Source organism: Osmerus eperlanus, chromosome 17, assembly GCF_963692335.1.
Source record: "Osmerus eperlanus chromosome 17, fOsmEpe2.1, whole genome shotgun sequence".
Taxonomy (NCBI): Eukaryota; Metazoa; Chordata; class Actinopteri; order Osmeriformes; family Osmeridae; genus Osmerus; species Osmerus eperlanus.
In genome coordinates, this window is record NC_085034.1 from 15,199,800 (window position 1) to 15,225,311 (window position 25,512).

General features: G+C 40.8%; 1 protein-coding gene across 2 annotated transcripts in view; it reads left to right on the forward strand.

The window, feature by feature from the left end:
- scaf11 (SR-related CTD-associated factor 11) overlaps positions 1-25,512 on the forward strand; it is a 67,538-nt gene that overhangs the window by 33,796 nt on the left and 8,230 nt on the right. For both annotated transcript variants that reach the window (XM_062482689.1, XM_062482688.1), the window contains exon 12: positions 5,818-6,119. In XM_062482689.1, coding sequence (XP_062338673.1) covers positions 5,818-6,119 — 302 coding nt within the window. The remainder of the gene's footprint in view (positions 1-5,817; positions 6,120-25,512) is intronic.

Genomic DNA, 25,512 nt, shown 5'->3' on the forward strand with positions numbered 1-25,512 from the left:
TAATTTGTACTTGCGAGTTTCCGTGATTAGTCTTTCAGCTCTGTTTTGTACCTTCTGTAGACGAGAGAGCGAAGAAATTATAAATTATGTATTTCATGTCAAATAAATATTTAATACAAGGAACTTCCGGTGGCGCTAGAGCGAGATGGACGCATAGTAGAGAGCTCCTCTAATCGGTTTTAGAAAAATACCTCCTATTAAAAAATATCAGAATCATATACATCTAAAATCCAATGTGAGAGGAGGGAAGATGCAAAAGAGTCAAAAGAACGACAAAAAGATGCCTAAAAGTCAGGAAATGGGAAAGAGGGAGAGGAAGAAATGGCCACGAGTAGGAGTAACGAAGCTAACATTAACAATGTGTTAGAAAGTCTGTCACAACTATCTAAAGAGCTGAAAGATTTCAAACAGGACATGAGAAAGGACCTAAGTGAATTTAAAAGCGATGTCACGAAGTCTATGAAGGATGACCTTGCCGAATTCAAAGTAGAAGTTCTGCATGAGTTGCAGAGTCAGAATGCTAGCATTACGGAGGCGCAAACACGCATAGCCGACCTGGAGTCAGTCTGCCTGGAATTGAAAGACACGTTGATAACAGTGGTGAAACAAAGCACGGAGATGCGGGACAAGATGATTGATCTGGAGAGCCGCTCTAGACGAAATAACCTGCGAATCTATGGAATACCAGAAGGCAAAGAAGGTAAATCAGTCGCTCACTTTGTAAGTGAACTGCTCGAAAAACAGCTCGGTCTGCCACCTGGAGTTGACCTTCAGATACAGCGGGCGCACCGTGCACTGATCCCTAAGCCAGCTGCGACAGCAACTCCTAGATCGATAATAGTGAACTTTCTTCAATTCCAAGTCAAAGAGTTGGTTCTTCAGAAAGCCTGGCAGACAAAGTTTGAGATCGATAGACAGCGAATTTACTTTGATAATGACTATGCAACTGACATCGTGAAGAAACGCAAAGCATATGGGCCGATCAAAACCATATTGAAGGAGAAGGGGATCCGTTTCCAGACACCCTACACGAGGATGCGCGTCCACTCGGAAACTGGACTACAGATCTACGGGAGTGCAGATGAGGTGGCCGAGGACCTGAATAGACGAGGATACCAGGTGACTGTGGAGAAGACAAACACTGCAACGGCCGTTGAGGAACGGCTGAATGAGCTACTTCCATGGAAAAACACCACTTCAGGCAGAGCAGCTCACCGTGCAAGGGACAGACTCAGAGTTTAGAAGGGATCATGACTGACGGACCAGGGAGATAAACGCTCAAAAAGAGAAGAAATCGTAAGCTCATTTTTGAAGAGACATAAAAATAGAGGTATTATTTTGGTTATTAGATTACACATAAATCTACATTGAATTAGATTCCCATTCGATCTGAGTCTCTGTTATAATCTATTTAGATTGCATATAATTTTGAAGGCAAGGTTTCTACCTATTGCTAGCCTGCTCTTTTGTTGCTGTTTTTTCTTTTCTTCCCCTTTCGATGCGAACTGCAATCGATTCAGGGCGACATATATATAGACTAAAGACTCTAGCAAGTCTATCTTTCAAAACCGATTGAGGAAATGGCCTTAGCGCCGAATGTTGGACATTTCTAGTAGGAACAAGTATTTTCTCACCACTAGGGAGGGCCCCTACGAGCATGAGGCACCTTTCCCTCCTCCCACCAACAGGGAACATAGAGGATGGCTAAACTCATCCTTTTCTTTGGAAGTCACAATGTTCTATGTTCAATTTATAGTTCAGAGTTCACTTACTGTTATTGTTTTTATGTTAAGGTCTGGATTGCAATATTACAACCACGGAAATTATTAAGATACTGTCATTGAATGTTAATGGTCTTAATAATCCCATTAAGCGTAAAAAGGTAATGACCAAATTGAAAAAAGACAAAGCTCAAATTATATACATACAGGAAACACACTTGTCTGGGCAGGAAAGCGAGAAACTTAAGAAGTTTGGCTATACCAATACATTTCATAGTTCCTTCCGTCAAGGTGGTAGAAGAGGAGTAATCATACTAATATCAAATTCAGTCAAATTTGAATGTGACAAAAAGGGAAGATTTATTATTGTAAAGGGAAAATTAGAGAATGAAGTAATGACACTGGTTAATGTTTATGCCCCACCTGACAGTGGAAAGCATTTCTTCAAATCTTTGCTCAACAACATAATATTGGAAGCAGAAGGAATATTACTTTGTGGGGGCGACTTCAATATTGTGATGAATAATAAACTAAACTACAACAAATAAAAAAAAAAAAAACAACCAAGTCACTTCAATGGTCAAAACTACATTCAAAGAATTTGGTATAGCTGATCTCTGGAGGGAATTCCACCCCTCTAAGAGGGACTATACACACTACTCAGCCCCACATGATAGCTATGCCAGAATTGACTACTTTTTTATTAACAAAAAGGACTTGTACCGAGTAAAGGAGTGTGAAATTGAAGGAGCTGATGTCTCTGACCATTGTACAGTGTACCTGAAAATCCAACTAAAACCACAAGAGAAAAGAAAATTGTGGAGACTAAATGTTGGCATTTAAAATGATAAAGCACTTGTCGAGGAAATAAAAGAAGAGATTAAATCATACTTAACTGAAAATGACAATGGAGAGGTTAGCCCTGTTATTTTGTGGGATGCTCTTAAAGCAGTCTTGAGAGGGAGGCTAATAGCTAAGACAGCGTCTATTAAAAAGCTAAAGAGGAAACCTACAGGAGAGAAAATGAGAAACTGACTGAGATTGAACATCTACACAAGAGAACAGGCGACCCTTCACTAATTCCTCAAATTAAAGAAGCTAGGAATAGTATAGATAAACTATTAAACATAGAAATTGAAAAGAAGACAAGATTCTTAAAACAATCTTATTATGAAGTGGGGCCTAAGGCCACTAGATTACTAGCAAAAAGATTAAAAAAACAACAGGCTGATAGGACGATCCATAAGATAAGGGATGTAACCACAAATAAAATTACCTATGAGCCTAAGGAGATTGAAACTCATTTTAGAAACTATTATAAGAATCTCTATAGCCAACCTCTATCGGCTGATATTGAGCAAATTAAGGCATTTCTACAGACACTGGACTTGCCAGCAATTGGGGAACAACAGAATGGTCTTTTGACTTCTACAATTACAAGAGCAGAAATAGAAAAAGCAGTGAGTAGACTAAAGGCAAATAAATCTCCCGGGAGTGATGGTCTACCATCAGAGTGGTACAAAGCATTCAACGAACAACTTATACCAGTACTTGAGGCATCTTTCAATCACACAATTGAGAATGGGGAATTACCTCCATCATGGACAGAAGCTGTGATATCTGTGATTTCTAAGGGGAATGACAATGAATCCTGCTCAGGTTACAGACCTATATCAATACTCAATGTAGATTACAAACTATATACCTCAATTATTACAAAAAGATTTGATCACTTTATGAATGACATCATAGATGAAGACCAGACAGGCTTTATTAAGGGTCGTCAAACCCATGATAATATAAGAAGAACACTACATATTCTTGAGCATGTTGGTCAACATCAGTGCAGCCTTAATAAGCCTTGATGCTGAAAAGGCTTTTGACTGTGTAAACTGGGAATTTCTTTATCAGGTCCTCAAAAAATTTGGATTGAACAAGAAGGCCATTCAATGCATTAAAACACTTTATCAAAAACCAACTGCAAGGATTAAAATAAATGGCAGTCTGACAGAGAGCATACAATTAGAGAGATTGTTGCCTATCACCAACACTTTTTGCAATTTTTATAGAACCGCTGGCGCAAGCAATTAGACAGAATGAGGATCTTAAAGGTATTAATGTTGGGAATGAAGACCACACCATTGGGCTTTTTGCTGATGATGTGATCTGCTACCTAAAAGACCCAGACACATGTCTTCCTGTACTAATTAACCAACTTGAGATCTTTGGTTTTTATTCTGGTTATAAGTTGAACTTGATGAAAACTCAGATATTAACATTGAACTATTCCCCATCCAAAGCTATACAACAAAACTACAATCTAAACTGGAAATCAACAACAATGAAATACCTTGGGGTAACTATAACAAGGGGGATGGAAGACTTATATGAAGCCAATTTTGTTAAAATGGACAAAACTATCAAGAATGATATAAACAGGTGGGCTGTCCTGTCCCTGGACTTTAGTTCACGAATAGAGGCCATAAAGATGAATATTCTCCCACGACTCCTCTACCTCTTTCAGGCTCTTCCCATTGAGATACCTGAAAAACAATTCAGAGCATGGGACAAAATGATCTCAAGGTTCATATGGAATGGACAAAGACCGAGAATCAGATTTGAGACTCTTCAACTTGGGAAACATAAAGGGGGAATGGCGTTGCCAAACCTCAAGGAATATTTTCATGCTGCACAGATTAGACCTATAGTTTGCTGGTGTGATGAACGCTATGAGGCTAAATGGAAAAACCTTGAACAATATGTACAAGGAAGGGAAATCCAAAGTCTCATTGGGGGTGGTAAGGACGCTAAAGATTTAATTAAACGGAAGTCACAATGGACAGGATCACCCAATTTACATTCAAAGTGTGGTATGACACCACACGTAAATATAAATTAGAGGGTGATCTCAGACTACTTAGGTGGGCAGCCTATGACGAACAATTCATTCCAAACACTCTTGACCAGAGATTCAAACAGTGGATACCAAATGGAATAACAGCACTGTGTACAGTAACAAAAGAGGGTAATTTCATGAGTTTTCAGCGGATGAGAGAAAAGTTTGCTTTGTATAACCGGGATCATTTCAGATATTTGCAACTAAGGGACTACTTTGAGAGGGAGGTAAAACCTAATACAAACCAGGACAAAAATTGTGTAATTTCAATTGTAATAGCAACATACAACTCAGGGAGATACAGAATAATATCTGCATTGTATCAGCAATTAATGGAGAGTAAAGGGAATTCAACCCTATATGTCAAGCAGAAATGGGAAAAATAGTTGGGTGTGAATATTTCTGAGGAAGATTGGCTACATATATGGAGAACCCAGCAATCTACTGCATCATCACGTTCATGGAGAGAACACTGTTGGAAGAATATAATACGATTTTTTATTACTCCCAAACTTAGGAGCAAATTTGTATCAGTGTCCCAACCATGTTGGAGAGAATGTGGTGCTGTAAATGTAGATCATGCTCATGTCTTCTGGCTCTGCCCAAACATTATTCAGTTTTGGGAAGATGTGCACTTGACTTTTACCAGCATCCTGGGTTATGAAGTACCTAATTCATGTACAGTACTGTATTTTGGTAATATGGCTGGAAATATTGTGGCAAGATCAGACAGGTACTTGTTCAAAATCTTGATAGCAGCCTGTAAAAAAGCCATTACAAAAAGATGATATAAACCAGGTCCCCCAACTCGAGATGAATGGCTGAAAATTGTGAATGAGATGTATGTGATGGAACATCTAACACATAGATTAAGAGTACAGGCAGAACAATGTGAAGAGAAATGGGTGAAATTGACTTTTTAAAGGTCGATGACAGGATGAGGGTTGAAAACTGTATATGTCCCAGGATCACTTTGTGGAATCAATGCAATCCAGCATGTTCATGGTTGTTACGTTTTTGGTTTTTGTATTATTTTCTGTCAGTCTGTGTGTATGTGTTTACTTTTCTGTTCCTCTGTATCTGTGAAAAAACTTGTGAAAAAATAAAGTGTAAAAAAAAAAAAAAAATTAATACAAAAATGAAATTAAGGACACGTGTTCATTGGCATCATATCTCATTTTCTATCATATCTTTTTGTAGATCTCCCTAAAGATGATCTGACTCTTCAAACACAGAGTGAAAGTCAAGTCTCCCTAGGTGTGATGCACCCCCAGTTCAATGTTCTCCACTATCCCCTGGGTCAACATGGAGTACCGGTCAACCTGCCGTCAGCAGCGCCATATGGAATGCCGCCTCAGGTCCCCATACACCTCCATCCCACAGTGCCTCTCCTACAGGTTCCTTGTGTGACAGCCCAGGGCCTCCCCCCTCCTCCCCCACCACCACCTCCCATGCAGCATGGCAGTCTGACAGCCGCCCAGCCAGATAGCCGCACCACACAGGTAAGTGAAGAGTGGATACTCAACCTCATCGCATAGTATTTTGGGTAGACGAGGGTTAACAGGGTAGATCACTAAGAAATGTTAATTGAGCAAGATTTTTTTCACTGAGTGTTTTTGTAGGGTTCTACTAAGCCTAGTCTACTGTGTACCCTATAATAAAAGCATTGTTTTATTTCATTCAAGTTGTTGTCAAGATCTGTAAGGAGTACAGTTTGTTTCCCAATTTTACACGACAATTTAAGCAACCGGGGTGAGGCCGCCATAGCCTGGCTCTGCCCTCCCACTTCCGCTCAATTTAGATTTTGCTTCTGTACTAGGTCTGGGAATTCGGCACATAAGTCGGTTTTCTCAAATAATTTTTTTGGAAGGCCAATCAGCGAACAGAGGGAGTGGCTGAGAACAATGACGTTGATGTTGTGTGCTAGTTTGAGTTGTAGTTCAGTAATAACAGCGGAGAAAGATGCCAGCGAAGCCAAAGTTTGATTTTCCAGTTACGGCAGCTAGCTCCGTTACAGTAGTGGTGAAGGAGTTGGCTAAGGCGAACGCTAGCGATTGGTTATGGCAGATCAGAGTGGCTCGGGGCAGATCCAATAGTTTCAAACTTCAACAGAGTACCCGCCTTCAAGGAAGTTAACACTTGTCAATGGAGCGATCCCAGACCCTCTATACAAATGAAATGTACTAGGGTCTGATTAGGACCAGACTAAGGCTGCCACGCAAGCGGGGGTGCAGAGGTGCCATCAGCCACAAAAAGACGTAATGGAGCTAACGAAACCGCAGCATAGATGCTGCTTTGTTGTTTTGGGGCAAAAAATTGATGCATGTTAACTATATTTTAGCCTGATTTTCCAGAAAAACGTGAGATACAACTCACAATGAAATAATGAGTTATAACTTAAATATATTATTATATGCTACAATAATTTTGCAAAATTGTTTAACACTGAAAAAGCCACAGTTTGAGAATTGAAAGGTAGTCGTGCTAGCTAGCAACTATTGAATTATTAATTTGTTGGGCATAACCAAAATCTGGTGGAGCAATGCTGTAAAGTAACTGAGTGACCAAGAAGGCCAAATTCCAAACTGTTTTGGTTCATTTGGTCAGTCAGTCACCTAAATATATATCTAAAAATAAATATTCTCATAATTTATAAATCGCTAAAACAGATGCATATAATGTAGATCCTGAAAAGTTTTATAAGATTGCCTCCTTTTTAATGAAGTGCACAAACAGGACACAACACTGTAGGCTTGCATTGCTTGCTAACTGCAAAATACTGATTTATGTTTTTATGTTGTCTTAGCAAAACCAGGCTGAAATGCTCTGCAAATGGCAGTAAGTGAGGCTAATAGGCTACTCTATATTATCTAACAGGACAACAGCTCAAATAATGTTTATTGTGGAACAATAGCAATATCTCAACTATAGTGCAACAATAACATTTCAACTACAACACATTGAAAAACTGCATCATATTATCTGCAACATAAATATTTAGTGGGTGCAGTCTTATACAAGACAGTGTGACAGCAGGATCTCAAATACAAAATCCAGAATGTTTCCAGGGACCATAACAAGTAATGTACAGCTTTCTATTCCCTTAGGCCAAGTGAAAAATGAATCCTGTACAAACAGTAAGTGACACTGTGAGTATAGCCATTGTAGCAGTGGTAAGAGAAGCCATGTGTTTGAGGGCAGTTTCAGCAATACCCATTGCAACCAGCCTGGGAAGCTGGTGGGTGGCCATGTCTAAGGCTGCAGACAGGTCGAGGAGAACCAGGACAGTTGAGAGGTCAGAGGCTATAACTGTATAGGGAGACTGTGGAGTGTTTGCCTTGAACTTATATTGGTGAGGGTCTAGCAGGTTGCTCTTGGTTAGGAAAGGAGATAGCTGATTTAAAATGGCTCTTTCCAGAGTTTTGTAAAATAATTATAGAAGTAACACCAGAGTATTTCCAGCTCCTCAAGGCTGAGGACGGCCTGGGGGTAGAGAACAGTTGGGTTCCATACAGGGTGAGTGACGACTCCTGAACAGAAATTAATGGAGGTAGCAGAAAAACTCTGCTCCGAGAGAGAATTTCAAGGAGAATGAGAAGTAGACCTATGCACCTTTCTCAGGCCCTAGATCCTAAGAGTATGTGAAAAGGAATAACCTATTAGCGTATACAGAGCATCAGGATTGGCGGTATTGACATTTGAGATCCATCTCTTAGTAAGAGTAACAAACTGAAGTTGCATCTCTAAACATGCTGTGCTGCGATTAACGTTGTTTGGATGAGCGCTTCGCAATCTGAAAAAATAATTTGTCGCCATGTTGAGCTAGCACTATGAATCTCATGAGAAAAATATATCACAGCGTTGAGCTGTGCCCCATTGCGCTTTAGCCACTGATCTAACGCTACACTGTGTGTAGTTGAAATACTGTAGGTGTATTGGTCTGATGAGTGGTTTGTAAAAATGTTATTGTAAAAATGTTATAGTCCTATAAATTCCTTTCCATGACAAACTCATTAAAGACAAGCAGACTGATAAAGATAAAGATATCCCATAACATAACACATACATACACCTCATAATAATACATGCTAAAAGATCACCGTAATAAAGGCACTATAAAAATTATTACATAGATTTCATCCTCAAGCAGCATTGAGAAATGTTATGGAAGTTGGAACAAATGAGTTCTTAAAACGGTTGAGTTTGCAGTAAGGGACTCTATGTATGTGTGGCAGTCCTGTTTAATCTGTAAAATCAACAACAACAAAAAATGCATGGCACAGGGTTGCCGATATTGTCTGTGTTCCTGATGTGTTTTTTGTACTTTTAAATTCAGTCTCATCACATTACGCAACCTTGTTCCATGCTAGCTAGCTAGCCCAGCCGGCACACAACCGACTACTATTACGATACATTTATAAATACATTAACACAAGTCTGCACCTGAGGGATAACGACAAAAAAGCCAGTACTGTTGTGTTAAATAGATAAGATCATGCTACATCTAGCCAGTGTATCAGATTTCTTGCATTGTATGTAAAAGTTGTATTTTGATTGATATTGTGAGTACATAAACCCAATTTTGCATGCTTGGCCATGATACCGTTATACAAACTACAACAGTGACCTTAGAGAACTTCCACTCTGCATTCACTTGTCTGACACGCCCCCCAAGCGTGGTGCGTATTGGGAAGGCAAGCAAAGTGGAGCATTAAATAATGCTGTAGTGTACATGCACCATTAGCCTATATATAGACAACAGGTAATTGAATTCCATTGCTTTGTTAGGCATTAGCAAACGAAGACTTACTTGCTGGACAACCTTTCCATTGGCATTTCACAAATAAGTTTTTGGGGTATACTGTCATTTAGAAGCACATTTTCGTATCGGTTTTACTATGCCAATACGGCCAGGTGAGCAGTGCTGCAGTGCGGGCATGACATTGAATCAGCTTGTTTATAGATCAGTACAAAATAATTGTGATTTAATGCGTTTACTGGTGCTCATTGCAAATGTGCACAGACTCCTTGTCGGTTTCTTGAGGCATGGATACATATGAAAACATTTGACTGATCAGAAAGAGATTGTATGTCATAACATTTGTAAATAAACAGAACAAATTATGTGGCGGTCAGGCTCCCGGCCAACAACAATTTGATACCCTTTTTCCAAGTTAGGATCCAATCCCCCTGCAGACACAAAGAAAACGTTACATTTACATTTATTCATTTAGCAGACGCTTTTATCCAAAGCGACTTCCAAGAGAGAGCTTTACAAAGTGCATAGGTCACTGATCATAACAACGAGATAGCCACAAAACATTGCGAGTAGCCAAAACATGAAGCACACATTGTGAACAACCAAAATAAGTGCCAAAGGGAAGAACCATAAGAGCATGTAGTTAAACAAGTTACAATTAAACAACACAAACTGCTATAAGTGCAAGTGTACCTGTGGAAAAAAAGCAAGCAACAATAATAAAACAATATATCACAGCGAGTACAAAAATTTAAGTCAGTTACCACTAACCACAAGAGCAACAAGTCTCTAAGCAAGAGTCATTGTGATCCTTGAGGAAACTAACATCGGGTCAAGCGAACCATTCCTAAGTACCTTTGTACTCCCGGAACAAGTGCGTCTTGAGCCTTTTCTTGAAGGTGGAGAGACAGTCAGTGTCTCTGATGGAAGTGGGGAGTTGATTCCACCACTGGGGGGCCAGACAGGAGAAGAGCTTGTGTTGGGACCGGGCGGTCTTGAGCGGTGGGACCACCAGGCGGTTGTCTGAAGAAGACCGTAGGTGACGGGTGGGGGTGTAGGGCTGCAGGAGAGACTTGATGTAGACGGGTGCAGTCCCGTTCACTGCTCGGAAGGTCAATACCAGGGTCTTGAATCTGATACGGGCCATGATAGGTAGCCAGTGGAGAGAGATGAGGAGCGGGGTTACATGCAACATTTTTATCTGAAGTATAATATGGGTAGGAAATATAACAAATATTATGAGTAATTCTAATTTAGTTGAACTGTTTTGCTTTGGTTCAGGCCAGTCACATGCATGCGATCACCCCCCTTTCATTTCTGTGTCGTTTGCCCTCATCTCATATACAGTGCTTAATATTTTGAATTAAAAAATAAGAATTTGGTGTGCATGGCCCACAGAATGTGTAGGCTGGATGCATGTTCACGTCCAGGGACATGTTGCTCGGCTCACATAGTCATATTCTGCAAGGGACTGGGAGAAGATGGAGGGCAGGTAACAACAAAAGCGTTCCATGTTCAATCCTATTACAAATTACACATTTTCCCAGATTTTATAACTGTTATTTGGAGATTTCTTCAATGACCTAGTACCAACTTTAGAATGGGTTGAACTTAAGTGATCGTTCAACCCATTGTCTGTTTCTTATCTTTTGGAGTTCAGCTCACATCATTCATAGCAAAACATACTCCTCAATAGGTGTGACAAATGAGCACATAATATTTGGTGGCCAAGAAGCGAAGCTGCATAGCCACTTAAGTGTTTCTAACTTTTCTTACTATTACTATTATTAGGTGTGCTCAAGCCTTCGGTGAGAGCACACAACCATTGTTCTCTCTCATATATATATATTTATTGTGTGTGCTCAAGCCTTCGGCGAGAGAACAACCTTTGTTGGTTGTCACATTATTTAATGTGACACGCAAGCATGTCACAGAGGGCTTCACATATGCCCATAGAACTGCCCCTCAACCAACCTAAACCCTCAAGGAAGACAAGGAAAAACTCCCAAAAAACTCTCAACAGGAGAAAAAAAATGGAAGAAACCTTGGGAGGAGCAATTCAGAGAGGTATCCCCTCCTCCAGAGACGGTTGGTGGGAGAGAGGAGCAGAACACAGGCTAAACATAGTCATACAGTGTCGATGGGGTTTTAAAACACCAAAATCCATTATTCAACTTTATAGATGTAGGACAGGACCGGGAGACTCGCGACCAGGTCCAGCGTTGGCTGACCGACGACCAGGCAGGTGCTGACAACTCAAACCCCCCACACCACAAGGGATGTGTGTGGGGGGGGGACAGAGAGAGGAGAGCAGGGATTAGAGAATGCCAGGAGCAGCTAACAGTTACAGTCATAATAGAATGAGATCCCCACCGGTCAAGTGTGGACTGGTGCAGCAATTTAACAGAGCAAAAAAGGGGAATTTGATGCAACCCCACACACCAAGACAGCGACAGCCCCCCTCATTTGGAACATGAAATCTGTTCCAGGGGAAGAGAACTCTAAAATAAGTTATACTTAAAGAATAAGGATGGAAACAACCCGTCCCCCGTTGCCTCCAACTAGTAACATACTTACCTTTAACAGTCGTAGAATTGACTAAACAATAACGTTTTTAACCTAATTTTAAACGTCAAAACAGTATGACTCCCTAATTGAGACGGGTAGTTTATTCCAGAGAAGAGGCGCTCTATATGAGAACGCCCTACCTCCAGCTGTTTTTTTCTTAATTTTGGGAACCACCAGATAGCCGGCATCTTGAGATCTAAGTGTCCTTGCGGGGCAATAGGGTGCAAGGAGACCGGAGAGGTACAGTGGTGCCAATCCATGCAGAGATTTGTAGGTTAGTAGTAGAACTTTGAAGTCAGCTCTGGCTTGGATAGGGAGCCAGTGTAGAGAGACAAGAGTAGATGTTATGTGATCAAACTTTCTTGTTCTGGTCAATAGTCTAGCAGCAGCATTTTGCACCCGCTGTAAATTTTTTAGGTGGGTAATTGGGAGGCCAGAGGACAACACATTGCAATAGTCCAATCGGGACGTAACAAATGCATGTATTAGTTTTTCGGCATCATCCTTTAAGAGAAATGTTCGTATTTTGGCAATATTACGTAGATGGGAAAATGCAGTTCTAGTAATTTGCTTAATATGGTACTCAAACGAAAGGTCTGGGTCCATTGTGACTCCTAAATTTTTTACTAGCTGGCTTTGAGAGACTTTGACGCCGTCTAGGTCTAAGGTCAGATTGGAAAAATTATTTCTATATTTTTTAGGACCGAAAATTTAAACCTCGGTTTTATCCGAATTTAGAAGAAGGAAATTTGCAGTCATCCAAGCTCTCAACCTAGCCTTTCAGCTACTCTGAGCTTTCCTTTACGCTGACACGGTACATAAACATGGCATTGGCAATATCCCAGCATTGATCCTTATCTACGTTGTCCTTGTAAAATTGTTGCTGACATACAACAACTCCCTGTGCTTTCAACTTCGAGAATTAATTTGATGCTGATTTTAGAAATCGACTTGGAGGTTCTCTCTCAGTAGGCTATGTCTGCCTGTGTGTTGTGTGCAACGCGTGACAACTCGTTTCTCTCAAACAAACAAAACAACTACGGGCATGCTAGCTCAACGGATCAATCCGTTTATTTTCATTCGTTTTCATCAGGGTAACCACATGTAAAGGACATTCGTTACCAACATTGTGTAATTATAAAGTCTACAACTTTACAAATGTTCACCGTAGTCTACAATTAATGGAGTAAAATCTTAACATGTTTTTTTTATTCAAATACAGTTAGGTCCATAAATATTTGGACATTGACACAATTTTCATCATTTTGGCTCTGTATACCACCACAATGGATTTGAAATGAAACAATCAAGATGTGCTTTAAGTGCAGACTTTAATCAGCTTTATTCAGCTTTAATTTCAGGGTATTTACATCCAAATCAGGTGAACGGTGTAGGAATTACAATACATTTTATATGTGCCCCCCCCCCTTTTTAAGGGACCAAAAGTAATTGGACAATTGGCTGCTCAGCTGTTCCATGACCAGGTGTATGTTATTCCCTCATGGGAGTTTGTTATTTCATTGACAAGGAGCAGATAAAAGGTCTAGAGTTCATTTCAAGTATGGTATTTGTGTTTGGAATCTGTTGCTGTCAACTCTCAATATGAAGTCCAAAGAGCTGTCACCATCAGTGAAGCAAGCCATCGTTAGGCTGAAAAATCAAAACAAACCTATCAGAGAGAGAGCAAAAACATTAGGTGTGGCCAAATCAACTGTTTGTTACATTCTTAAAAAGAAAGAACGCACTGGTGAGCTCAGCAACACCAAAAGACTCGGAAGACCACGGAAAACAACTGTGGTGGATGACAGAAGAATTCTTTCCCTGGTGAAGAAAAACCCCTTCACAACAGTTGGCCAGATCAAGAAAACACTCTCCAGGAGGTAGGCGTATCTGTGTCAAAGTAAAAAATTAAGAGAAGACTTCACCAGAGTAAATACAGAGGGTTCACCACAAGATGTAAACCATTGGTCAGTCTCAAAAACAGGAAGACCAGATTAGAGTTTGCCAAAAAACATCTAAAAGTGCCCGGACAGTTCTGGAACAACATCCTATGGACAGATGAGACCAAGATCAACTTGTACCAGAATGATGGGAAGAGAAGAGTATGGAGAAGGGAAGGAACTGCTCATGATCCAAAGCATGCCACCTCATCAGTGAAGCATGGTGGAGGTAGTGTTATGGCGTGGGCATGTATGGCTGCCAATGGAACTGGTTCCCTTGTATTTATCAATGATGTGACTGCTGACAAAAGCAGTAGGATGAATTCTGAAGTGTTTCTGGCAATATTATCTGCTCAGATTCAGCCAAATGCTTCAGAACTCATAGGACGGCGCTTCACAGTGCAGATGGACAATGACCCGAAGCATACTGCGAAAGCAACCAAAGAGTTTAAGGCAAAGAAGTGGAATGTTCTGCAATGGCCAAGTCAATTACCTGACCTAAATCCAATTGAGCATGCATTTCACTTGCTAAAGACAAAACTGAAGGGAAAATGCCCCAAGAACAAGCAGGAACTGAAGACAGTTGCAGTAGAGGCCTGGCAGAGCATCACCAGGGACGAAACCCAGCGTCTGGTGATGTCTATGGGTTCCAGACTTCAGGCTGTCATTGACTGCAAAGGATTTGCAACCAAGTATTAAAAGTGACAATTAGATGTATGATTATGTTAGTTTGTCCAATTATTTTTGGTCCCTTAAAAAGGGGGGGGCACATATAAAATGTGTTGTAATTCCTACACTGTTCACCTGATTTGGATGTAAATACCCTGAAATTAAAGCTGAAAGTCTGCAATTAAAGCACATCTTGATTGTTTCATTTCAAATCCATTGTGGTGGTATACAGAGCCAAAATGATGAAAATTGTGTCAATGTCCAAATATTTATGGACCTAACTGTATATCAACTAATATGGTGTATTTCATCATCCTGCAGCCGATTTCGCAAGCGTCTCGCGAAAAAATTCGACCAGCTGCCAAAACGATCGCTGCAGATCGCAGGCGATCGCAGGCAATCGCGGCGCTTCGCAGCCAGTGTGGTCGGACCCATTTGATAACATGGGCGCAGAAAGAAAAAAGGAGGCGCTTCCAGGCGCGTCGCAGCAGATCGCAGCCGATCGCAGGCAGTGTGTCCCAGGCGTCAGCCTCCGTTGACGATTGCGTCAGCTTTTGTCGATCTCTGACGAGTATTTTCTTAATTTCGTACCAGGGTCAATTCTACATCAAAAATCAGAAGGAGGGCAGTGTTTTAAAGATATGGCGATTGCTAAGATAGCCAGCGGGTCAGCATATTTTTGTGATTTGTGTAAAACTTGAGTGACACCGCGGCTTGTTTTGACATTAGCCTCAGTCAGACTCGGCTCGCCCACTGGCAGTGTGTCGTACTGTCTTCAAAGCCACAGCTAAACTTTATGTCAAAAGAAACATTCTCATTTCCGGTGCTTTCAAACAATCAGTGAAATGTGGAGCAACAGCAGCTAGCTTGCCTCTAGCAAACTTATTTTGAATTAGCCATTTCCCCCTACATTAATGTCAAACTTATTTACGTTTTGGGGGGCATATTTTCAGTTAGCAGACGGTACTGTTTGAATCGCCATTCCACACTGCCAGTGACAACGTTGTTACAGTAGCTTGTTTCAAAGGGGGTTCGCAGCTGTTTCAAAAGGTGTTCTTAATGAAATATGCAATATGCAATATGAGTAGGCTAAATGCTTGGAAATATCACTAGAAGGGAAAAACTTAGAGGACGGACCCACCTGCAACCGACGCAAGCAAGCACACCCTACAATTTCCCCAGAAATTGTACCCTCTCTAGTTATTATTGTTTCTTTTCCCACCCCTAAGGATCACTCAATATTTGGACTACATAGACAATGTCAGTGTCAAAAGGTTTGTCTTGTTAGCGATTGCATTGCTTGTATTTTTATTTACGTTCCGTTGCACGTTTTAGGAGGTTACAACGTTTTTGTGGCAAAAAGTGCCTTGTGTGCTCAAAGGGAACTCAGTGCTAGCCTACGTCACAACGTCAGCACACGTTAGCAACGACTCATAGACGTGCATAGATTTGCTAGTAAGACCGTTGCACAGCAAGTGTTGTATCGTGCCAGGGTGTACTAGCAGCATCTTACATTTAAGCAATTCAGGACTTGCATGTACAGTAAGTAATGTCACATTAAATAATGTCTTCAATGCCACAGTCTAAACTTTATGACAAAAGAAACGTTTTTCATTTCCGGCACATTCAAACAATCCCTTCTGAACTTTGGCTAGCAACAGCAGCTAGGCTAGCTTGCTCGTAGCACAATTTACCAGGGTCAGCTTCTCCACGCAGGGCTGTAGACTGAGACCAAATGGTCGCATTTGGCATTGTTACTGACAATGATCGCTTCCAGAAAACTTCTTTTGAATTAACCATTTCCCCCTAAATAAATGTCAAGCTTATTAAGTTTTTGGGGGCATATTTTCAGTTAGCAGATGGTACTGTTTGAATCACGATTCCATCTGAAATACTGCCAGTGACAACGTTACAATAGCTTGTTTCAAAGGGGGTTGAGCTTGTTTCAAAGGGGGTTCTTAATGAATGAATGCAATAGGAGTAGGCTAGCTCTAAATGCTTGAAAATATCACTAGAAGGGAAAAACTTAAGGTGACGTTTAAGTCATAGGTTAGGTTAATTCTACATTTAGTCATTTAGCAGACGCCCTTATCCAGAGCGACTACTACAGTAAGTACAGGGACATTCTACACTTCACTTTTTGTATTTTTAATTGTACATGAGCAGCAAAAAAATGTAGGCAATGCTTTTAAATCTATGCAATCTTCATAAATAATAAGTAGGCATTTTTATATAAAATATACAGAAATATCAGTTGTAAAAATTCCAGTTAATAAACTGACCCATCTGCAACCGACGCAAGCAAGCACACCCTACAATTTCCCCAGAAATTGTACCCTCTAGTTATTATTATACACATATTCTTCCGTCATTGGAGTCTATGGCAGCCCCTAGAACCATATGGTAAAAGTAGTGAAATTTGTCACACTCATTAAGGACAGTCCTTTCTTTATTTACACCCAGTTTCATGTCTCCCATAGGAGCACTCTAGTGCCACCAACTGGTCAAAATTGGACAAAAATTAGGTACTGTTGGATTCCCTGGATAAAGACGAGTTAAACACACCCTATGGCGTCAGTTTCCGGTTCTATAGATTTTCTGCCTTTTTGAATTTTGAGAAAACACGTTTGTTCGCTACTCCTCCAATTTTTTGTCCAATCTTCCCCAGATTTAGCACACATCATCGTCAGACCAACCCTCACTAAAAATTTCGAAAGGATTTTTGATTTTCAAAACCGTTCGGTACAGCCAATCAAAAACGGCAACAAAGCAACTAAACAGGAAGTTGGGTCATATCTCAGCAACTCTTTGAGAAATCAACACCAAACTTGGTATGTCGACTCGGAACCCTCTTTTGAGGATGTGTAAACAATTTGATGTCATGTGACCAATGGGAGTGGCCACCGGAAGCAAAAATGCGTTTCTGCCAATAACTGTTGATTTGTTTGCCTTTATTAAGTGAATCCTTTGTTTCTCAATACCTTGGGACATCATGTGTGTGACATGATAACTTGTCACAGCCGAATTGATGCGGCCGCCATTTTGAATTACTGAAAAAAAACGTATTTGGCAGAGATTATCTTCAGACCAAGCCTCACAATAGCTATCACATGGTTTTTTGATTTTCAAAACCGTTTGCCCAGTACAGCCAATCAAAATGTGCCGTTAAGCCAGCAAACAGGAAGTTGGGTCGTATCTCAGCAAATCTTTGATGGATTCACACCAAACTTGTTGCATGCACTCGGAACCCTCTTCTGAGGATGTCTAAAATGTTTTCTTGGACATTTTACCTGCTTCGCCACCTCATTGCTGCTTGCAGCTATATTATTAATAGTGTTTGAATCTCTTTTGGTATTCAATGCTGATAAAAAATATATTCTGGACAAATTACATTTTAGACATAAAATATTTTCCATTGGTGAAGGAGAACCACACACATATTTCACAATAACATGTTACTTCTGAGTAAGGTAATGTATTCAAACGTAGCACAAGTCTGATTTTATATGTATTTTCCGTATCTTGCCTTTTATGTTTATAATGGGGGTTAGTTAGAAACCATAAAATATTGGCTCAGCTATTTGACTACTCTAAGAATCTATTTTTATTCTAAACTTAAGAAATTAAGACTTTTTTTCCATACTATATTTTGATTTCCTATTTAAAGCAAAAATATGCTAAATTATATTTGCATATCAGAAAACCAATGTGGTACACAGTATAGGTTGCATCAATTCTGTGTAAATGTTTGCTTTTTATTGGAATATATTACAACTAGGTTTGGTCATAACTTTTATTTAACATTTTGATGATACAAACTTAACCACTGCCTAATGAGCCCAATCCCTATTATACCACAAGTAGATTTTTTTTTAACTGCCTAGTCCTTCAGCAACTACTTGAAACTGAGATCAAAATCAACTTTGAAAACGTATTTGGCTATCTCTTCCTAGATGATGAGCAGCATGGCAAGCCATGGAAAAGCACCCTTCCTGCTCATCAAATCTAATAGTGCCCCCAAAGCTCATTCCTTGTCCAGCCAAGCTGTGCCACCCTCCACCACTCAAGGAGTCTGTGACCCACCTTCTCCAAAAAGGAGAAGGTGGGTCACAATATTGGTGAAATATTCCACAATGCATTGTCTGCAACCAGTCAACGTCATCAAAGGCTTGGTTTCTTTCCTTTTAGATTATATTCCATGTGTGTACTGTAGCTATTCTCAGTTACCGTTTGCTTAGGTTTGTTTCTACATTGAGTAATTGTTTTTTGTACGGTTTAATAATAAACCTTCAACACTAGAAACGCCGAGACGGTTTACCCTACTTATAGTGCCTTTAGGGGCTTGAGTCTTCAGACAGGGACGTTGTTACTGACATGTAATGATCGCTAGATGGCGCTTTTTGCAAGGAGCAAAGTCAAGGTCAGAAAAATGAAGTTGCCCTCGCCAATCTTTCATTCATTTACATGTTGTTAGTCAGTGATTATTTCATTTGAAAGTTCATTGTCTAGCCCTTCAATCATTCCGAAAAATTTAATTTATTGGCTAAAAGATGTCAGACAAGTTGCGGGTTTAGACTGCAGTTGGTCTAAAGTAGCCTGACATTATCAACATTTTATAGTCATCTGACAAGATTGCGTTGTCCCCAGTCAAAAGTATAAACACACGGACATCATATATATTCAATGGTCTAATTAGATCCAGTTGTACTGGCAAAACATATAATGTTCTTCATTTATTGTCAAGACATGGTCCAAGTATTGCAAAAATGAAAGCAAGTGTAACAAGATAAAATATAGCTGCAAGCAGCGATACGGGTTCCTCCGCAAAATGGCAAAATATTATAAACATACTTGCAAAACTACTTCATGTTTGGCCAACAACAATAGGCTGAACGGGGATTTGAACTCATGAGCATAAGGTTACTAGTCAGTCTCTCTAGCCTCTCTGCTACACACCAACTGCTGAGATTTTATGATTAGTAAGGGCTGAGTATTAACTTTTTATAGGATACTGAAACTCTTCTTGAGTTGTTCTCTTTCCAGACTCTGTCAATGCACAACTAACAATAGTCATGTGGGCAACTGGGCTAGGGCAGAGCTCATATTCAGCTCCTTGCGAGAATAGCCTGTGACAGTACAGCAGCCGACTCTCTGGTCCCATTAAACTACATAACATGCACAATCAGGGTGACCAACAACATTATATTAACTAACCAACAATAACACTACAAACATCTAACTGAACGAACACAACAACTGAAATCCCTCGCACGGCTGTTGTAACCAAACTATTTTCCACAAGTCTTTGCGTTTTTTGACATGCCGCACTGCATGCTGGGTACCCAAGGGTGCTGACGCTGATTATCTAGCTGTGCTCCGACTGCGTGATATGAGTATTAGTTTTTGGTCAGCTTTGGGACAAAGGTTAAGAAATGGTTGACATTTCAAGGTGAAATTGCATGAAATTGTGCATAGTATTTCAGAATGATGTCTGCCTGTTTAACTAAACAAGTAATCAAACTGGGTTGCTGCTGTATAGAATAACTTTCTCATCGTTTTAAAAAAAAGGTTGTTTGGAGTGCCATAACTTGTCATGGAAGGGAATTTTAAATCAATTTAGAACCGGAGGATTGATCGATTGAAAAACAATGCCTCTGACTGGTTTTGAACCTACAACCCTTTGCTTACCAGCACATCTCAGCCAATTGAGCCATTCCCAGACATGGATTACACAAAACTGGATAATAAAAAAAATCTGTTTCCCCAATGGCGAGCATTGTCAGATTTGGTCGAAGTTCAAACAGCTGTAATTCAGTCATATTTCGACATATCAAGGTGAAACTTTGCATGGTACTTCAGGGTCATGTCACCTTAAAGCCTATTAAGTTTGAACCATCCTTCAAAAATACATTTGATTTAGTGACACAAACATATTGAGGCAATGTGGACATTTACATAAATACACCCATTTCAGCCATTTTGTACTTGATTCAATTGCCTTAAGTAACGTTTTTAAATACGTCAATGATACATATCTGTACCAAATTTCAAGTCAATTTCACCTTTGGTTCAAGAGAAGAGGAATTTTGAAGGTTTTCCCAAATTATCACAGTACAGGAAAATCCATCATGGCGGACCTTATGGGTCCTTGAGGCTTTTTTGTTCCTCATGAAAAATGAGGCATGCACACCAAGTTTCAGAAGAATTGGAGCAATGGGGTGGAAATGCCATCACTTTGAAAATCGGACTTTTGGGCGTGGCCTGTGGCGCCCCCTATGGTCCGATGTGGCCCATATTTGGTGTGGAGGTACCCACTTGGATGTAGTATCAATGTGCCAAATTAGAAAATTTATGATGAGGGACTTTTTGAGATATTGGGGCGCAAGGAGAAGAAAAATAATAATAAGAATAAGAATACCAACAATAACAATAGGTTCCCTCCTACCGGAGGAACCTAATAATAAGAATACCAACAAGAACAATAGGTTCCCTCCTACCGGAGGAACCTAAATATAGCTGCAAGCAGCAATGGCGGATTCCTCCTAACATTGCGAACCATTGAAAAATGTATATTCTTCACAAATTGTCACTGTATAGAAAAATCCATGCTGTAGACTTACCAATGGGTACCAAATCTGAAATGCAATACCAACAAGATCCACAAGGGCTTTTTTTTCAAGCCAAGGAGTGAAGGGAGGGGGCTTGGTGAGCCTACTCATTCCAGAAAGCCTTGTATCTTTGTGTATCATGGCGTTGCCTGTAGCGTCACCTATGGGTGATATTGGGCCATTTGTGGTGTGGTAGTTACTCTTGGCCTATACTATCAATGTTTCAGGATTTTGAGAACTTTTTACCATTGCATACAAAATCGGAAATGCAATACCATCAAGATCCACATGGGCGTTTGCTTAAGACCTAGCAATGAGTGGGGGCTTGGTCAGCCCACACTCTCCTGAAATGTTGTGTGTGTCTCGCCAAGCTTGCACGTGTGTCAAGGGAAAGAGTGTGTGAGAATCTGGAGCGCGCGCGCTGAGGAGCAGGGGAGACATTTCATTGGAAATTTCCCTAGCAATTAGCCAAGCATTCATGTTTCAAATATTCACCAAAAATCAGATTTGTGTACTAAACATTCTCAAGAGTCTTCATATGAACTTTTGATTTAATCAGAGTGTCAGTTTTTGACCGGCGGATGTGTAAAGTATTATTTTAGCATTAGCAATAAATTTGATTTGCTTTATATCAATCATTTTTGGAGATATGAAGATGCCTTTGCACATGGTAACATGTTGTAGTGTCTTCCACGTGACATACCAAGTTTGGTGTTGATATCTTAAAGATTTGCTGAGATTTGACCCAACTTCCTGTTTGGTTGCGTTGTTGCCAAATTTGATTGGCTGTACCAGACAAACGGTTGTGAAAATCAAAAATCTGTTGAATACATGAGTGAGGGTTGCTCTGACGAGGATGTGGGCCAATTCTGGACAAGTTTGGACCAGAATTGAATGAGGAGTAGCAAAAAAACGTGTTTTCTTAATCTTTATTATACAGAAAAATCCAATATGGCGGCCGTTATAGGTTCTTGAGGCTTTTTTGTTCCTCATGAGAAATAAGGCATATCTAATGAATTTCAGAATTTTGGGACAAATGGGATGCAACTGGCATCACTTTGAAAATGGGCAAATTGGGGCGTGGCTGTAGAGGTTTAAAAGGCTACCTCTGCCTAGACTGACATGCACCAACTCAGAGCATTGAGTTTCAACATCCTCCTCATTGCATTCACTCTTATTCCCATAGCTATTGTGGTCGCAAACAAGCATAACTACATGTGGCCTACACATCAAACCACATTTTTAGTCAATTGGAGTCATGGTTCATAAGAAGATATTTGTACGTTTTCAAAATGTTCACCGTACATGGTGGACTGTATGGGTCACCACTGTATAGTTTCCCATTATAAATAAGGCATGTATAGTTTTAGACTGATAGGGTGGAAATGCCATCACTTTGAAAATGGACAATTGGGGCGTGGCCGTAGCGCCACCTATGGGTAATGCTGGGTCATTTGTGGTGTGGTAGTTACTCATGGCCTATACTATCAATGTTTCAGGATTTGGAGAACTTTTTCTAAAATGCATTACCATCAAGATCCACAAGGGCCTTCACTTCAAGCCAAGGAATGAGTGGGGGCTTGGTCAGCCCACAATTGCCTGCAATGTTGTGTATGCGTCTTGCCAAGCTTGCGCGTGTCAAGGGAAAGGCTGAGTGTGTGAGAATGTGGAGCGCGCGCGCTGAGGAGCAGGGGAGACATTTCATTGGAAATTTCGTTAGCAATTAGCCAAGCATGCATGTTTCAAATATTCACAAAAAATCGACTTTTCATGTTACAGTCAACTTTTTCTCAGATTTGTGTACTCAACATTCTCAAGAGTCTTCATATGAACTTGTGATTGAATCAGAGTATCAGTTTTTGGCCGGCGGATGTGTAAAGCATTATTTTAGCGTTAGCGATATATTCGATTTGCTTTATATCAATCATTTTTGGAGGTATGAAGCCTTTGCACATGGTAACATGTTGTAGTGCCTTCCACCGATATACCAACTTTGGTGTTGATATCTCAAAGATTTGCTGAGATTTTACCCAAATTCCTGTTTGGTTGCTTTGTTGCCAGTTTTTCACCTTTTATAGGGCACAAGAAAGTTAACATAAATAGTGAGTCAGGCAGTAATGGTCCAGAGAAAGAGATTCACAGCTCTCAGCCCATGATCACTCTCAGGGCAGAGAGAGATCATAGGTGGAGCTCTCCCCGTTTACCCAGTACTTTCTCTGTACCCTGAACATCTATTCAACATGACAAATAGACATAAGGTGGATACAAAAGTCTAAACACCCCTGTTAAAATGCCAGGTGTTTGTGATGTAAAAGAATGGGACAAAGATAAATCATGTCAGAACTTTTTTCCTCTCGTAACTGGGGATGTGGCTGTGTTCAGTATTAACCAATCACAGTCAAACTCATGTTAAATAGAAGTCATTACACACCTGCCATCATTTCAAGTGACTGATTAATCACAAATAAAGGTCAGCTGTTCCAGTAGGATATCCTGACCTTTTCTTAGTTGCATGTCAGCCATGGTCCATCAGCAAAAGCCATGGTCTGCAGAGAGCTTCCAAAGCATCAGAGGGATCTCATTGTTGAATGATATAGTTTGGAGAGGGGTACAAAATAATTTGACTAAATTACATTTAGTCATTTAGCAGACGCTCTTATCCAGAGCGACTTACAGTAAGTACAGGGACATTCCCCCAGAAGCAAGTAGGGTGAAGTGCCTTGCCCAAGGACACAACGTCATTTTGCACGGCTGGGAATCGAACTGGCAACCTTCAGATTACTAGCCCGACTCCCTCACCGCTCAGCCATCTGACTCCCCATAGGGGAGGAAATGTTGGCACAAAACCTTCAGGCTTCTGTTTCGAAAGATTAAGAGGAAGTTCACCTTTCAGCACGACAACGACCCAAAGCACACATCAAAATCCACAGACGCATGGGTTCACCAGAAGAAGTTTAACGTTTTGGAATGGCCCAGCCAGAGCCCAAACCTGAATCCAATTGAACATCTGTAATCTGAAGAGGGTTGTGCACAGGAGATGTCCTCGCAATCTGACAGATTTGGAGCGCTTCTGCAAAGAACAGTGGGCAAATATTGCCAAGTCAAGATGTGCCATGCTATTATTAGACTCCTACCCAAAAGACTGAGTACTGTAATAAAATCAATGCTTCAACAAAGTATTAGTTTAAGGGTGTGAACTTCATGCAACCAAGTTTTTCCCCCTCAATGATTAGTTTGTTTTTCAATTGGATTGTTCACATTATAGGTCACATTAAAGGTGTAAACATTTCTGACATGATTTATCTTTGTCTCATTTTTTTACATCACAAAAACCTGTAATTTTAACAGGGGTGTGTAGAGTTTTTATATCCACTGTAATCTAATCTTATCAATAGCAAACGCACATGAGAACACACTAACTAGTATCCAATGACTAGTTCTATTGATTTGTGAATAACATTAAGTACATAGGAAATCGTATTTCTTCTATAGGATGGTAGATGCAGCCCATGTAGTAGTGCCCCTTGGCCTCTTACACATGTGGCTTCTGTAGAGGTGGTTTTCCCGGCTGTGACTCAACCCAGTACAGTGCTGTTGCAAGCTACTGGTGATACTACAGTCTGTTGGAACCGATCTGACCCATTACAGAATCTGGCGAGCATTGCACGTGGAGGCGACAGAGGCAGAGGAGCGTCCCCACTACCTGTTCTTCATGGGTGCGTCCCTGACCGGGTGGGTATGGGTATGCCAAGAGGGCTCAATAGAAGGAGAATGGGAACCCTCAGAGATGCGTCACATCAACCTCCTTGAGCTCAGTGGTCTAACGATCGTTACTCCCCTTCATTCCAGTGTTGAAGGATCAGGATGTTCTCCTTCGATCTGACAACCTGTTGACAATGTATTATATCACGACAGGGAGGGGTGCGCTCACCATCTCTCAAATGAGTCGATCTATGTTCCTACCCTCACCTATGGTCACGAACTGTGGGTAGTGACCAAAAGAACGAGATCGCGAATACAAGTGGCCGAAATGAGTTTTCTCCGCAGGGTGTCCGGGCTCTCCCTTAGAGATAGGGTGAGAAGCTCGGTCATCCGGGAGGGGCTCAGAGTAGAACAGCTGCTCCTCCGCGTCGAGAGGGGCCAATTGAGGTGGCTCGGGCATCTGATAAGGATGCCTCCTGGACGCCTCCCTGGTGAGGTGTTCTGGGCACGTCCCACTGGGAAGAGGCCCCGGGGAAGACCCAGGACACGCTGGAGGGACTATGTCTCTCGGCTGGCCTGGGAACGCCTCGGGGTCCCCCAGGAAGAGTTGGTGGAAGTGGCCGGGGAGAGGAAAGTCTGGGCCTCCCTG